The sequence below is a fragment of the Poecilia formosa genome, unplaced genomic scaffold (genome assembly GCF_000485575.1).
Source record: "Poecilia formosa unplaced genomic scaffold, Poecilia_formosa-5.1.2 Scaffold396, whole genome shotgun sequence".
Lineage (NCBI taxonomy): Eukaryota > Metazoa > Chordata > Actinopteri > Cyprinodontiformes > Poeciliidae > Poecilia > Poecilia formosa.
Genome location: NW_006800335.1, coordinates 37,588 through 51,966, shown reverse-complemented (window position 1 = coordinate 51,966; position 14,379 = coordinate 37,588). Strand labels below are relative to the sequence as shown.

At 43.7% G+C, this 14,379-nt stretch overlaps 1 protein-coding gene and 1 long non-coding RNA gene across 6 annotated transcripts in view; both read left to right on the top strand.

The window, feature by feature from the left end:
• LOC103154717 (proline-rich protein 12-like) overlaps positions 1–14,379 on the top strand; it is an 88,280-nt gene that overhangs the window by 37,813 nt on the left and 36,088 nt on the right. For 4 of the 5 annotated variants that reach the window (XM_016662947.1, XM_016662948.1, XM_016662946.1 and 1 more), the window contains exons 3-4: positions 5,960–6,121; positions 6,286–10,772. In XM_016662947.1, the coding sequence (XP_016518433.1) occupies positions 5,960–6,121; positions 6,286–10,772 (4,649 nt within the window). Of the gene's footprint in view, positions 1–5,959; positions 6,122–6,285; positions 10,773–13,625; positions 13,681–14,379 lie in introns of those variants that run through there. The other variant, XM_016662950.1, reaches the window with a different exon arrangement.
• Positions 75–865, top strand: LOC107833489 (uncharacterized). Its single transcript, XR_001659235.1, has 3 exons — positions 75–406; positions 570–729; positions 833–865. It is a non-coding gene; the product is annotated as an uncharacterized LOC107833489 (long non-coding RNA).

Genomic DNA, 14,379 nt, shown 5'->3' with positions numbered 1-14,379 from the left:
GGACCCGAGCTCAGAGGATGAAAGAGACCACCCACGGAGGGTGAGAGGGGAATTTTTTTTTTTTTTTTTATAAACAAACTTTGTTTCAGAAATAGATATTTTAACAGATGTTATGATTATATTTTCATAACAATCATTCATCATCATGTTATAACTGCATGGAGGCTCTGTGTGTTGCGACTTAATATAGTTTTCTAGATAAACTCAACCTAGATTTAATTAAGCTCGGTATGCCAAAGAGACTTTGATAATCACAGTTTTTATCTCATGCATATTTTTGCAGTCTAAGCAAATGAAGATGAAAGAGGAAGCCAGGGCTTTTCTGAGACTTTCCTGACTCAGAAGAGACTCTGGTTCCACCAGATCACCAACCTATTCTGAAGATGAACCTCAATGTCTTCATAGGGTACAGCATGTCTTTTTTCCTGTCTACGTTTTTAACAGCCAAAACTGGTGTGTTTCCAACGCTACGTGCTTAATAAACATGATTTGATTTAAAAATAATTGGACAGAATTTTTTCCCCTTGTTAATCTACCATTTCTCTTTCAAGCATTTTATTCATTGTTAGCTTTCAGAGCCCTGTGATGGTCTGGTGACCTGTCCAGGGTGAAACCCGCCTCTCGTCTGATGACTGCTGGAGATGGGCACCACCAACCCCCCTCACCACCCTGCAAGGATCAGCGTATTCAGATCATGGATGGAAAGATCCATGATCTGGTAGACTTCAGGTAGTTTGTCTCCCTGAAGCCCACACTTGAGCCACACTTTATAGCAAATGCCATCATCAACTGATTTTATGATTTTGCTGACTATTTTTCTACTTATAAACAGGCAAAGAAGTCACCGAGAAATGTTTTTCCACCCCAGGCATCCGGTCCTAATCATCATCAGTTCTGATGATGCCACATACATAGTGAGTCTACAATGTCCTAAAATTGTAAGCCATACTGTTTTCTTTGTCGTTTTTCTGAACTCTTTAAAATACAAGAGCTTTCTCTGTTTAATTGCTCTATTGTTCTTTTTTGTAGGTTTCTGTAAAGTTCAATGAATGGGAATGTTCTGCCATTGATCCTCACTGTTCTTAGGAAGGATGAATGTCAGTTTGTCTGGAGTAATACTGGAATGCTGTGGCATTGAATTAAAACATCCATCCACCCACCCACTCATCCATCCATCCATCCATCCATCCGCCCGCCCGCCCGCCCGTCCGTCCATTTTCTTCCACTTATCCGGGGTCGGGTTGCAGGGGTAGCAGCTTAAGAAGGGAGGCCCAGATTTCCCTCTTCCCAGTCACTTGTTCCATCTCCTCTGGGTGAAACCCAAGGCGTTCCTCGGCCAGCCAAGAAACATAGTCCTGGGTCTTCCCCAGGGCCTCCTCCCAGTGGGACATGCCCGGAACACCTCTCTAGGGAGGTGTCTAGGAGGCATCCTGAACAACAGATGCCCGAGCCACCTCAACTGGCTCCTCTAGACATGAAGTAGAACCGGCTCTACTCTGAGTCCCTCCCAGATGACCGAGCTTCTCACTCTATGTCTAAGGGAGAGCCTGGCCACTCTACGGCGAAAACCCATTTCGGCCGCTTGCATCCGGGACCTTGGTCTTTCAGTCATGACCCAAAGCTCATGACCATAGATGAGGGTAGGAACTTAGATCGACCAGTAAATCGAGAGCTTCGCTTTTTGGCTCAGCTCTCTCTTCACCACGACGGACCGGTACAGCGCCCGCTTAACTGCAGACGCTGTGCCATTCCGACTGTCGATCTCCTGCTCCCTTCTTCCGTCATTCGTGAACAAGATACTTAAATGCCTCCAGTTGGGGCAGGACACCCTCCCTGACCCGGAGAAGGCACTCTACCCGTTTCTGGCTCAAGACCATGGCCTCAGATTTGGAGTCACTGATTCCCATCCTGGCCGCTTCACACTCGGCTGCGAACCGTTCCAGCGAGAGCTGCATTTCACGACCTGATGAAGCCAACAGGACCACATCATCCGCAAAAAGCAGAAATGCAATCCTAAGGCCACCAAAGCGGACCAACTCAACACCTTGACTGTGCCTAGAAATTCTGTCCATGAAAGGAATGAACACAATCGGTGACAAAGGACAGCCTTGGCGGAATCCAACTCTCACCGATAACGAGCCCGACTTACTGCCGGCAATGCGGACCAGACTGACACCGGTCGTACAGAAGGGTCACACTCTGTATGACCGGTATCCCATACTCCCGGAGGACCCCCAACAAGACACTCTCAGGGACACAGTCGAACACCTTATCCAAGTCCACAAAACACATGTAGACTGGTTGGGCAAACTCCCATGTAGCCTCCAGGACCCTGCTGAGGGTGTAGAGCAGGTCTAGTGTTCCACGGCCAGGACAAAAACCACTCTGCTCTTCCTGAATCTGAGGTACGACTATCTGATAGACCCTCCTCTCCAGGACCCCTGAATAGATTTTGCCAGGGAGGCTTAAGAGTCTGACCCCTCTGTAATTGGAGCACACCCTCCGGTCCCCCTTTTTGAACAGGGGGACCACCACCCCAGTCTGCCAATCCAGGGGAACTTCCCCAGATGTCCATGCAATATTGCAGAGTCGCGTCAGCCAACACAACCCTACACACCCATTCCTGCCAGCAAGGAGCTTTTTAACCACCTCGGCAACCTTGTCCCCAGAGATTGAAGAGCCCGACCCAGAGTCCCCAGCCTCAGCTTCCTCAATGGAAGGCATGTTGGTGAGATTGAGGAGGTCTTTGAAGTATTCTGCCCACAAGCCCACAACGTCCCAAGTCAAGGTCAGCAGCACACCATCCCCACTATAAACAGTATTGGTGCTGCACTGCTTCCCCCTTCTGAGACGTTGGATGGTGGACCTGAACCGCCTCGAAGCCATACGGAAGTCTTTCTCCATGGCCTTTCTAAACTCGTCCCACGCCCAAGTTTTTGCCTCAGCAACCACCCGAACCACATGCCGCTTCGCCTGCTGCTACCTATCAGCTGGTTCTGGAGTCCCACAGGCCAAAAGGCCCAATACGACTCCTTCTTCAGCCTGACAGCATCCCTCACCGAAGGTGTCCACCACCGGGTTGCTGCCACGACAGGCACCGACAACCTTCCGGCCACAGCTCTGATAAGCCACCTCGACAATGGAGGTACGGAACATGGTCCACTCAGACTCAATGTCCCCCACCTCGTGTTTGAAGTTCTGCCAGAGGTGGGAGTTAAAACTCTGTCTCACAGGAGACTCTGCCAGATGTTTCCAGCAGACCCTCACAACACGTGTGAGCCTGCCAGGTCTGACCGGCATCCTCTCCCATCACTGGAGCAAACTCACCACCAGGTAGTGGCAAGTGGACAGCTCCGCACCTCTCTTCACCCGAGTGTCCAAGACATACGGCCGCAGATCCGATGAAACGATGACAAAGTCAATCATTGAACTGCGGCCTAGGGTGTCCTGGTGCCAAGTGCACATATAGACACCCTTATCCATGAACATGGTGTTGAGTACGAACACCATGTTCTGTGACGAGCACAGAATCTGTGACGAGCACAGAAGTCCAACAACAGAACACCGCTCGAGTTCAGATCGGGGGGGCTGTTCCTCCCAACCACGCCCCTCCAAGTCTCACTGTCATGGCCCACGTGAGCGTTGAAGTCCCCCAGCAGAACAAGGGAGTCCCCAGGAGGGGCACTCTCCAGTATTCCCTCCAAGGACTCCAGAAAGGGTGGGTAATCTGATCTGTTGTTCAGCCCGTAAGCACAAACAGTCAGAACCCGTCCCCCCACCCGTAGGTGGAGGGAGGCTACCCTCTTGTTCACCGGTGTGAATCCCAATGTACAGGGACCGAGATTGGGGGGCAAAAAGTATCTCACCTTGGGCAACTCCAGAGTGGAAGTATGTGTGATGCCCACTGATGTGTGCCCACAAAAGTGGAAATAAAAGGGCATTCATTTCTTTAAATGTTTATGGGGTTAATGACGATGGATGCAGTAACGGTGTTTCACCGGTAGGTGGCGCATGGGGATTCTGAGCTGCCGGTTGCTCTGCCGTTTCTCATAAGTTGAGAAATTGGAGTAACACACAGACTGCGTCTCCCGTGTGCTCACTTAAATACTGTTTTTCAGCTTCATCATCTACTGCTAACGGGTCCGGAACCCTCTCTTTGAGAGGGTCTGGAGATATGTAACGGGTACCAGGGTTCCGGACCCTGGTACCCGTTACATATGTCCAGATCCTCTCAAAGAGACTGGTTCCAGAACCAGAGTCATGCGTTGAGGTGAGACCGACTATTTCTAGCCGGAACCTCTCAGCCTCACACAGCAGCGCCGGCTCCTTCCCCACCAGAGAGGTGACATTCCACGTCCCAAGAGCCAGCTTCTGCAACCGAGTATCGGACCGCCAGGGGCCCCTCTCTCGGCCACCACCCATCACACACTGCACCCGACCCCTTTGGCCCCTCCGAAAGGTGTCTGAGCCCATTGGAAGGGGGACCCATGTCTCCTCTTCGGGCTGAGCCCGGCTGGACTTCATGGGTAAAAGCAATAAATAAAGTGCATACATTTTTTGTACTGTGCTAGTTTTTATAAGAATATCTGTAAGCATAATATATTCGCAGTCTGTGATGGTATATTAACAATTTACTCTTGAAAAATGTGAATATACTGAATACAAATTGTAATTTGTTTCTTCCGGAAATGTGTTGTAATTGATCCTTCTGTGTTCTTGTAGCCTGATATGTTTGCAGTACTGTAGTGTGTATGACGCATGCAATGTACAAAGTGGCAAAGAAGACAAATAAAAGACATTGATAAGTAACTAAAAAGTGTACTTCATTAGCAATTATAATAAACTAAAAATTTAATTGGAACATACTGTGATTACAGTACTAATATATAAAATATATAATGCTTAATGTGATTATTTTACCAGTGGAACACTTACGTTTTACTAATCAAGCATAGTTATAGCACATATAAAACCTATATACCTAAAGTGTAAAGCTGTTCCACTTTAGCACATAATACACTCACAAAATTTCTGAGATTGATCTCAAGGTTTGAGATTTTTATCTGGTGGGTTTGCAACTTTTCAGATTTGGAGCTTTCCTTGTTTTTTTTATAGTGTCTGGGATTGATCTGGAAATTTCTGGGATTTTGGGGGCAAATTTACTGTATTTTTTATGAAAGTTACCTCCTGAAACTTTAATGCAGTAAGAATAACAATCAAAATGACAAGAAATAGAGGTTTGAAATAATTCACTACATGTGCAATGAATCTTTAAAATATTTAAGTTTCACTTTATGATATGAGTGACAAAAAAATTATGAACTTCACAATATTCTAGTCTTTGTTGCATCTTTTTATGCTCTCTTTCTTTTTAAACACTTAAAAACCAGGTCAGAGTTTGGTTTTGTGTTTTCTCCTAGATCAGTGTTTCTCAACCCTGGTCCTCACCGCCCCCCTGCTCTGCATGTTTTAGATGTGCCTCTATTCCAGAACAGCTGATTCAGAAGATTGCATGACCATCAAGTACTACAAAAGCCTGTTAATCACCCAGAGATAGAATTCAGGTGTGTGGCAGAAGGGAAATACCTAAAACATGCAGCACAGGTGGCGGTGAGGACCAGGGTTGAGAAACACTGTCCTAGATGAAGCCACTAACTCACCATTACCTCTTTTTTTTAAAGAAAGTATTCTTTCAGTGTGTTAGTTTATTTTCTTGTCTGTAAGCAATGTTTTCTCAAATTCTGTCTATTGTTGCAGATGCCAGCTAACACTAAGTCAAGTTTCAGATCTGTTGCAAGTCTCTTCCTGTCAAAGAGGAGTTTTTATTTGCTCTGTCTCTATTGTGTTTCTGCACTGTCATATCAAGGCACTTCTAAAGTGCCTTGAGGTGATATTTGTAGTTAACCACCGCCATATAAAAAATGGAATTAAACTGAACTCAATTATTGTTTGTTGCCAGGTCTTTCTGGGCTATTTGACACCAGCCTGCACCACGCCAGCACCTCTGGTCCTGACCCTGCTGTCATTAATCTGATCTCAGCACTTGAGTCCCGGGGTCCACAGGCTACACCCTCTTCTTCCTCTCTTCTCTCTCAGTTTCGAACACCCTCTTGGCAGCCGAGTGAGTGTCAGTGATCTGCTCAAATTTGAATGATTATTCAATTCCACAAAGATTTTCCCAAATCTAATTTGCAAACATGTAAAATGAAAATTTTGTTGATTTGAAAATCAAAAATTACCTTTGTGTGTTAAATAACACTTTTTGTTTATCATTGTGCCCCCTAGCAATGCATACACCAGGCCCTGCGGAGCTCTTTATTTCTGGGGCCATTCCAGGTTCTGGATCCTTTCCCTCTTCTTCATCCCTTTCCGCTTATCAATGTCCTGGTTCCTTCCCTGGACGATCATTCACTCCTTCTCTATCCTTGCAGGATGCCCCTACATATAGCCCAACGTCTAATGCATTGTTATCCCCCCATGATTCTCTCCTGCATATTAAGACTCCCTCCCAGTCCAGCTTGGGCTTTGATCGCTTGCTTTCTTCTCAAAGTGCCACATATAGGGGATCACAGGAGTCCCCGGCTCTTCAGAACCAAATTTCATCCGACGACACTAATTGCCACTTACCTTCTCCCCAGTTCAACCTGTTGTCCTCTCAACTTCACAGTCGGCATTCTCAGTTATGCACTTCATCCATGTTCTCTTCTTCTCCAGCCCTGCTGGGGGCAGCAGTTCCCCAGTCACAGTCTGCTCCAGAGAGGATAGTTTCTCGGCAAGACAGTGTGATCAAACATTACCAGCGTTCACACCCAGCTCAGTCTCCAGCTCTACACCAATATACCAGTTGTGGTGGGTCATCTAGATACCAACAGTTAGTCAGTCTGCATCAGAATGCTGGAATGCCCTGTAGTCCCCTGGATGAACAAAGTCCGTCTACTGATCCTAAGCTCTCACCTCAGATGGAACCTCAGTCATATCAACCAACTATCCAAACTCCCTACATAACCTCACCATCTAGTTCCTCTGTATCCTCTTCATCTGCCACAAAGAGACCCATTGGTTCCAGTTCCAACAGTGGATATTCCACTTCAGGTTCTTCATCGTCTTCCACCCGTACTGCACACACTCCACCATCAGCATCCTCCTCTAGTTCCAAGGCAAACAGCATTTCCTTGCCCACATGCTCTCATCAGCAGCAGGGTCCTCAGCTAGCCCCAGCACCACCTCTACTGCCAGTGGTGTCATCTTCCCTTGTTCAACAACCTGCTCTTAAACAATGCCTAATCACCTATGGCTCTCAATCTCTGGTGAAATCTAGCACTGTCATGCCAAACCAGACCTCTCCATCTCCCCATGTCCAGTCTTACTCCCCCACCAAAGTGCCATCTGCACACATGGCCCAGAGCTTTTTAGGATTTAGTTCACCTCATCCCGAGGATTTAAGTTCTGGGGAAGTAGTCACTGGAGGAAAGGCTTTCACTAATATAGGTTCTGGAGGACACACTTTCTCTGCAGAAATAGTCTTTGGTGACTCCAATTATGGGTCTGCTTCTCTCAGGAGGGCAAGCAGTCCTTTGGAATATGGGAATGAATCATCAAGGATGGGACCCTTATCAGGAGCAGCTACACAAAGGGGTGGAATTGAATCTGTAGGGTCAGGGAGTGCTACTCTAGCTGTTGGTAATGAAAGTAACAGCTCCTATCATCTGCCTGAGTCAAGTACATCACCTGTTATCATTTCTACTCTCAGTCACTCTACTTTACATTCCCCTGCTGCTGTTTGCCCCTCACCGTCCTCTGGTAGCTCAGGAGGGACTAAATACTTGTCTTCTATCTTGTCTCCTGCTTTTATGTCCTCACCAGAAAGTTTCCCCAATACACAACAAACTCAAAGCAACACCTATCACTCAACACCAATCAAACCAAAAACTGATTCAAAATTATTTGCAGCTGATCAATCTCAAGTTGAAGAGGAAGAAACGGAAGATTTCCTGATCCTACATTTACTACAGACACAAAGAGCAACACCTCATCGTTCCCAGCATCAATCACATTCTCAACAGTTATCCCAATGTATATCACAGGCTAGGGATAGTGAAAGTAAGGGGATGAGCTTTGATATCAGCAAGCTCTCAAATGAGCACCACCATTCTCAGAGTGTCATTCGCACCAATAACAGTACGGACCACTCTGGTTCAGAGTCAATGATTACTAAAACAGCAAATGACCTAAACAGACAATTAGAATCAACCCAGAAAAAACAACAGATCAGATCAGAGTTGACTGTATCAAAGTCCCCTGCTGGAGAAGTACGAGGACTTTCTGAATCTCTGTCTTGCTCCCTTACTATCCAGAGCAATCAACAGCAACATGAGTCTTTGGAGTCTTTAGTACAATATGGAAGAGGGGATCCCTATACCCAACACCTACACCACCAACATTCCTATCATTTACATGTATCCCCATATTCTCAGCAGCATGCTCATCACTCCCATCAAATTACCCAGCAATCCCGGCACAGTCAACTTACTCAGCACTCTCAACATTCTCAGCATTGTCAGGCCAATTCCTATAATCGGAACAATCCACGTACTGACCAAAGAAAGCCTTCAAGTACAAATGACAATGGTTATCTATGTAATACACCTGACTTGCTTCAGGCTCGCCAAAGTCAGGCCCCCATTTCTTTGATAGATCCACCAGACCCTTCTCAGTCAACACATGTGATGCAGTCTGCACATTCTCATACCCCCTGCACTGAAATCGACTTTCAGCAAGTACTCACAGAGCCCCAACAGCAACGGCAACCACATAACCCTTTGAGTCAGCCAGGTATGATTGGTACAGTTGGTGAAGCGAGGATTACTGAGGTGGAATCCAATTCACAGAACCTTTCTCCTCAGTTGCCACTTCCACTGCAGAACCAAGGCATAGATTCCCACTACAGACTTGCTACTCAAGCAAGAGATCAGCTTCAAACAAGTGAGAATTCAATGCCTTGTCTGGAAATGTTAGACCAATCTCTTTCACGGGCCAATAACATTGACACTAGTGAACCACTCGACAGAATTGAACTTAGTATGACTGTTCCAGTAATCAAGGGAAGTGGTGGAGAAAGGTATGCACACCAGCATGGACTTACACCTCAGCATCATTCTCAACAAAAGCACCCAGATCTCCATAATCTTCTTGCTGAACCAGATTTAGGTTTATCCACATCTTCACCCCTTCATCACCTCAACCAGCCACCTGCCCACACTCGCTCCCATGCTCTCCAAGGGCAACAAGCACACATTCACCAGCAGGTTTCACATGAACAGTTAGGTCATCTCCAACCTCATGGAATGTCAGCAAACATGGCTCCTCCTCACCATCCACAGCAAGCTCAACAAAGACAGCATGAAACACAACTTACACACTCCCGGTTAGACCAGCTCAAACAGCACCAGTTTGACACAATTACCCCAGCAAATAAAGTTGGACTGGATCAAACTCAGCAACAGCAACGGTTTCCACCTCTATCATCCATCTGCTTTCCAGACTCACTCTTACAAGATGAGGATTCCTCATTCTTTCCTGAGGTGGAGAACATGTTTTGTTCATCTGAATATAAGTCAAATTGTGCTGGGGATTCTGGGGCAGGACAAGCTATTCAAGAAACTCTTAATCAGGGTTGTGGGAAATCACAGAAAGATGTAGAAGACCTAAAGGTTGGAGATCAGGGATATGATCTGGGTAATCATCACACTGATCAAGTTTATGGACAGTACTGTCACACCCTTCCAGGAACAGGTAATGACAATCTCCATTTAGATCTCGACTTTGTAAAGACCCATGAGCTTCCTTCTACTGTGAATACTGACCAGCTTGGCCTCATCCAGTCTCAGAATCACTCTATAGCACTGAGTTCAGCAGCCCAAGGTGATGTATCTGCTAACAAAATAATGGGAGCTGTGGTTGGAAGTTCCAGCACTACTGGCTTGACTTCACCTATCTTTTGTTCTTCTAGACCCAAAAAACTACTGAAGACTAGATCTTTTCATTTGCTCAAACAGCGACGTGATCCACAACCCAAAACAAAGAAAAACTACCCTCAAGAGTATGAATTTGAAGATGATGAAGATAAAGCCGATGCTCCAGCAGATATTCGTCTCAACAGCCGGCGACTTCCAGACCTGTTGCCAGATTTGGTATCAAGTTGTGGGAGGGCTACAGGACTCAGTCCAATGACGAGTGATGTCGACTTCTGCCACCCTACTACCTACACTCTAATTGGGCACAATTCACACATCCTATCTCATGATGGCCCTAAGAAAAGGGGCAGGAAACCAACCAAGCCAAAACGTGAAGGCCCTCCTCGGCCACGAGGCAGACCACGTATTCGCCCTCTTCCAGAACCTCCTTACTGCAGAGGTTTGATGGGCTTAGCTACTGGAGAAACAAGGAGAGGACGTGGGCGAGGTAGGGGACGTGGTAGACGAGAGGAAGGACTGGTGAAAACTCAAAGAAACATGAACAAAGCACAAAGTCTTCCATATCATCATCAGAAGCAACACCACCAACAACAACAGTACAGCCAACGGCATCACATCCAACATCCACAACAATATTACAGCCAACAGGCTGATCTTCATCAAGCTCCACACAAACATGTGGAGCATCGCCACCATATTCAGCAGAAAGTTTCCTTTTCCCACCAACTGCACCACCATCAACTTTATGAAGAAAGACAGCAGCACACACCCCAGCAAGACTTAGCTAAAGCAATCAAGGTAAATGCAACAAAATTAGAAAAAAAAAATATTTAAATGAATGGTTTGGATTTTTTAAAGTCACGGTTCAGTGAAATTATTACAAATGGCTGTTCTACCTGTGGCAGACAGGAAAGCCATTGGAATGCTAACAATCCGTATTCTAGCAGTAAAAGTTCAAAATTAGATTTTAAAAGGTTCATATCTTTGAGACACAGTGCTATATTAGGAGATATTTGACTAATTTCAGATGGACATTAAATTTTCTTTTCCGAACAACATCCACGTTACTACACCCTCAATGGTTGAGAGTGCCAACTATTATCAGTCAGCTGATTGTTAGTTGTTTCCAATAATCTCCAAACTACTCCCAGATATGGTATTCAACAATATACAGTTGAATACCTTTGTGTAGCCAGATGAAAAATCCAAATGCTTGCTCTATTTTTTCTGTATTTAAAGTGGAATGATGAGCTTAGTAATGTTGATGTTACACTTTTTTCACTTTCTAACAAACTCAAAGCAAAATTACATCTGTATCCTAAAGATAAAAAAATCCCTCTGAGTTGTAGTCTCTTGTCAGTCTTAAAAACAGAAATGACGGATTGTCGACCACAGTAGCTAAGAATGCTTTAAATCCAAAGTGGTGTCGAATTGCTATTAAATTAAGAGCGATATGCAGATGTTTTTTGTAGCCAAAGGCATGTTGAGTGTGAGACAAAAATGAAGCGGCGACCTGCATCTATAACAAGGGAAGGAGATAATAAATGTTTTTTCTGTAACCGGTGCCTGAATAATCCCAAAATTTAAAACCCAATAATAAGCCCTAACATCAAGCAAACAAGGCTTCTCCAGTTTTTGGTCTTTCAATATCTGTTTTTTAATCCTAGGGTTCTTTTCAGAATCAAAATCAGAGGCAGATCTATTGACCAGTTCTGTTTTATCTCTACCACCATCAGAGATGTAAAAATTGGTGTAGAATTTCTACATCTGTTTATTGAGAATGGCAATGCTACTAAAATGAACTTAATGGTTTCAACATAGATAAACTAAAATATTTTAAATTGTTTAAAATTTAAATTTAAGATTCAAAGGAGTTGGCAAGTTTACTTTGCAAAACGGCAATAAATAAATAAATATTGATTATTTGTTTGTGGTATGTTACCATAGCTACAGCCTGATGCTGAGTTTAATATTTGTGTTTGAGCTCAGTTTGTTCACAAACACATCTCAGCAAATAATAATCAATTATCAGTGATTGCTTTTAAGTGTAGCCACTTTAGTTAAGTATATATGCTTTAACTAAATATACCCAAGGTTCCAAATTTAAGTATTTCTTATATTAAGTTTTTTCGTTTCATAATATTTGATGCTTGGTGCAGTATTTTGATTGGCTGATTGTGATTGATTGATATTTATCCAAACGAAACAGCTTGTTTTTTTTTTAAAAAAAAAAAAACAATACTTGACCCCATCTCCCAAATTCCACCAAATCTGTATTAAAACATAGTTTTAATACACCTCCACCCACCTCTTCTCAACAAGGAGGGGGTTAGGGGGCTCCTAAATCATATTTAAGAATTTGATTAAGGAAATATTAACTAAAATTGACAAATATGAGTCCACTTTAGTTAAGTATATATGCTTAACTAAATATAAACAAGGTTCCAAATTTAAGTATTTCTTATATTAAGTTTCTTCGTTTCATAATATTTGATGCTTGGTGCAGTATTTTGATTGGCTGATTGTGATTGATTGATATTTATCCAAACGAAACAGCTTTTTTTTTAAAAAAAACAAAAAAACAAAAACAATATTTTCTCAAAGTGTGCTGGGATACTTTTAATGTGTTGGAGCATAATTCAATCAGTATTTGACAGGTACAAGAGTTCCATATTTTTAAAGAGCTTTTATAATTTTGCTTTGATGCCAGAAAGCTATGAAATGCCCCTTTAGCTTACCACAAATATCAGAAGTCACTGTCAGCACTATTTGGTGATTTGTGTTTAGTTCAAGATGCATATTTTGTACTTAAATGTCCAGCACCTTATGAAACTTGCAGGAACAATTTAGAATTTGTAAATGAAAAATGAGTATAAACCAGTGACGTGCCGTCATGGAAAAATAACACATAATAAAATAATTTATGTTGCTATTTTCACCTTGTGGTCTGTACTACAAAGTACCTAGTTTTCATTTAACTTAACCAATTCTGATGAGTTTTTCTTCAAAATCGCTGGATTTTCGCATTTTCCCATTCAAATGCTCAGAAGCGAAGCCGGTGAGGCAGCAGCTAGCTGTGCCTCACCTAGGACTGCGCAACCTCTCGCTAACTGCACTGGCTGCCATTCTATGGGAGCATGCTCCTCCTGTCTGTATGTCGCCAATGAAATGGCTAAAAAACATTTAATGTATGAACTGATTTTCCATAATTATGTACAGTGTACAGTGTTTTTATTGTCACCAACGGTGTGTAGGTAACACTTTATTTGACGGGGTTTGAATAAGACTGACATGACACAGTCATAAACATGAACGAGTCTTTATGAATGTCTGACTGTTGTCATTAAGTGTCATTCTGTAAATAATGACGCTTTTAATGCAAAGTTGCTCTAAAAGTTGCATTGAAAGTCCATTAAAAGTGCCAGAGTTGCATTAAATTGTCATTATTTACAAAATCATGCAAAGTTGGCACTTTTAATGGACTTTTAATGCAACTTTTAAAGCAACTTTGCATTGAAAGTGTCATTATTTACCGAATGACACTTCATGACAACAGTCATAGACATTCATAAGGACTTGTTTATGTTCATGACAGATGTTATGTCAGTCTTAATCACACCCCTTCAAATAAAGTGTTACCCTTTGTGTGCATCGTGTTTTCGTGTGCTGAGGAGAGCGATCATAAACGGCAGAGAACAGACTTGATGTGAGGCAGGCAGTTCTCTTGTCTCATCGCTAGGGGCGCTCGTGATCCCAGACATTGTGACTCCATAACTGCAGAGTAAGAGACAGTAACAATGAGTTAGCCAAACAGTAGCTGCGCGGATACACAGAGCGAAAAAGAAGTGGTTTTGAGTTGTACTTTAACGGTTTCTCCCTTTGCTGTGGAGCACAGCACGACATTAATAATATCTACATGTCCAAGTTTGATTGAGTTAACAGAATTATTCTACTGCAGAAGCACGGCTAAGGATCACATGTCTGTCACATAATAGTCTTTTTGCCCTCCAGCGTTGTCCGCATGCGCGAAATTTCCTTATGTAAGCAATAACATGCAGTGGTTCTGTATTTGTAAATCTGATTATGATTAAGTCGCGTGTCTCACCAGCTATGAACCTCACCGCACGTCACTGGTATAAACCTTGTTTAATAAAATGAATACCATTTTGTTCTACCTGAGCCTCTGGCTTTCTCAGACAGATGGTTGAATGCACAGCTAAACCCCTTCTTTCTTTCCCATTTACACCAGCAATGAACTGAGTAAAATATTCACCTGAACCACACAGAAGAAGTCCAGCAGGGCCGAGTGCAAATCGTGACACTGCACCTACTAATGGCACTTCCGGTGGCAGGTGTCATTACGCGCCACAGGTGCCACTGTTTTCAGGACTAGCTGCCAGTGTTG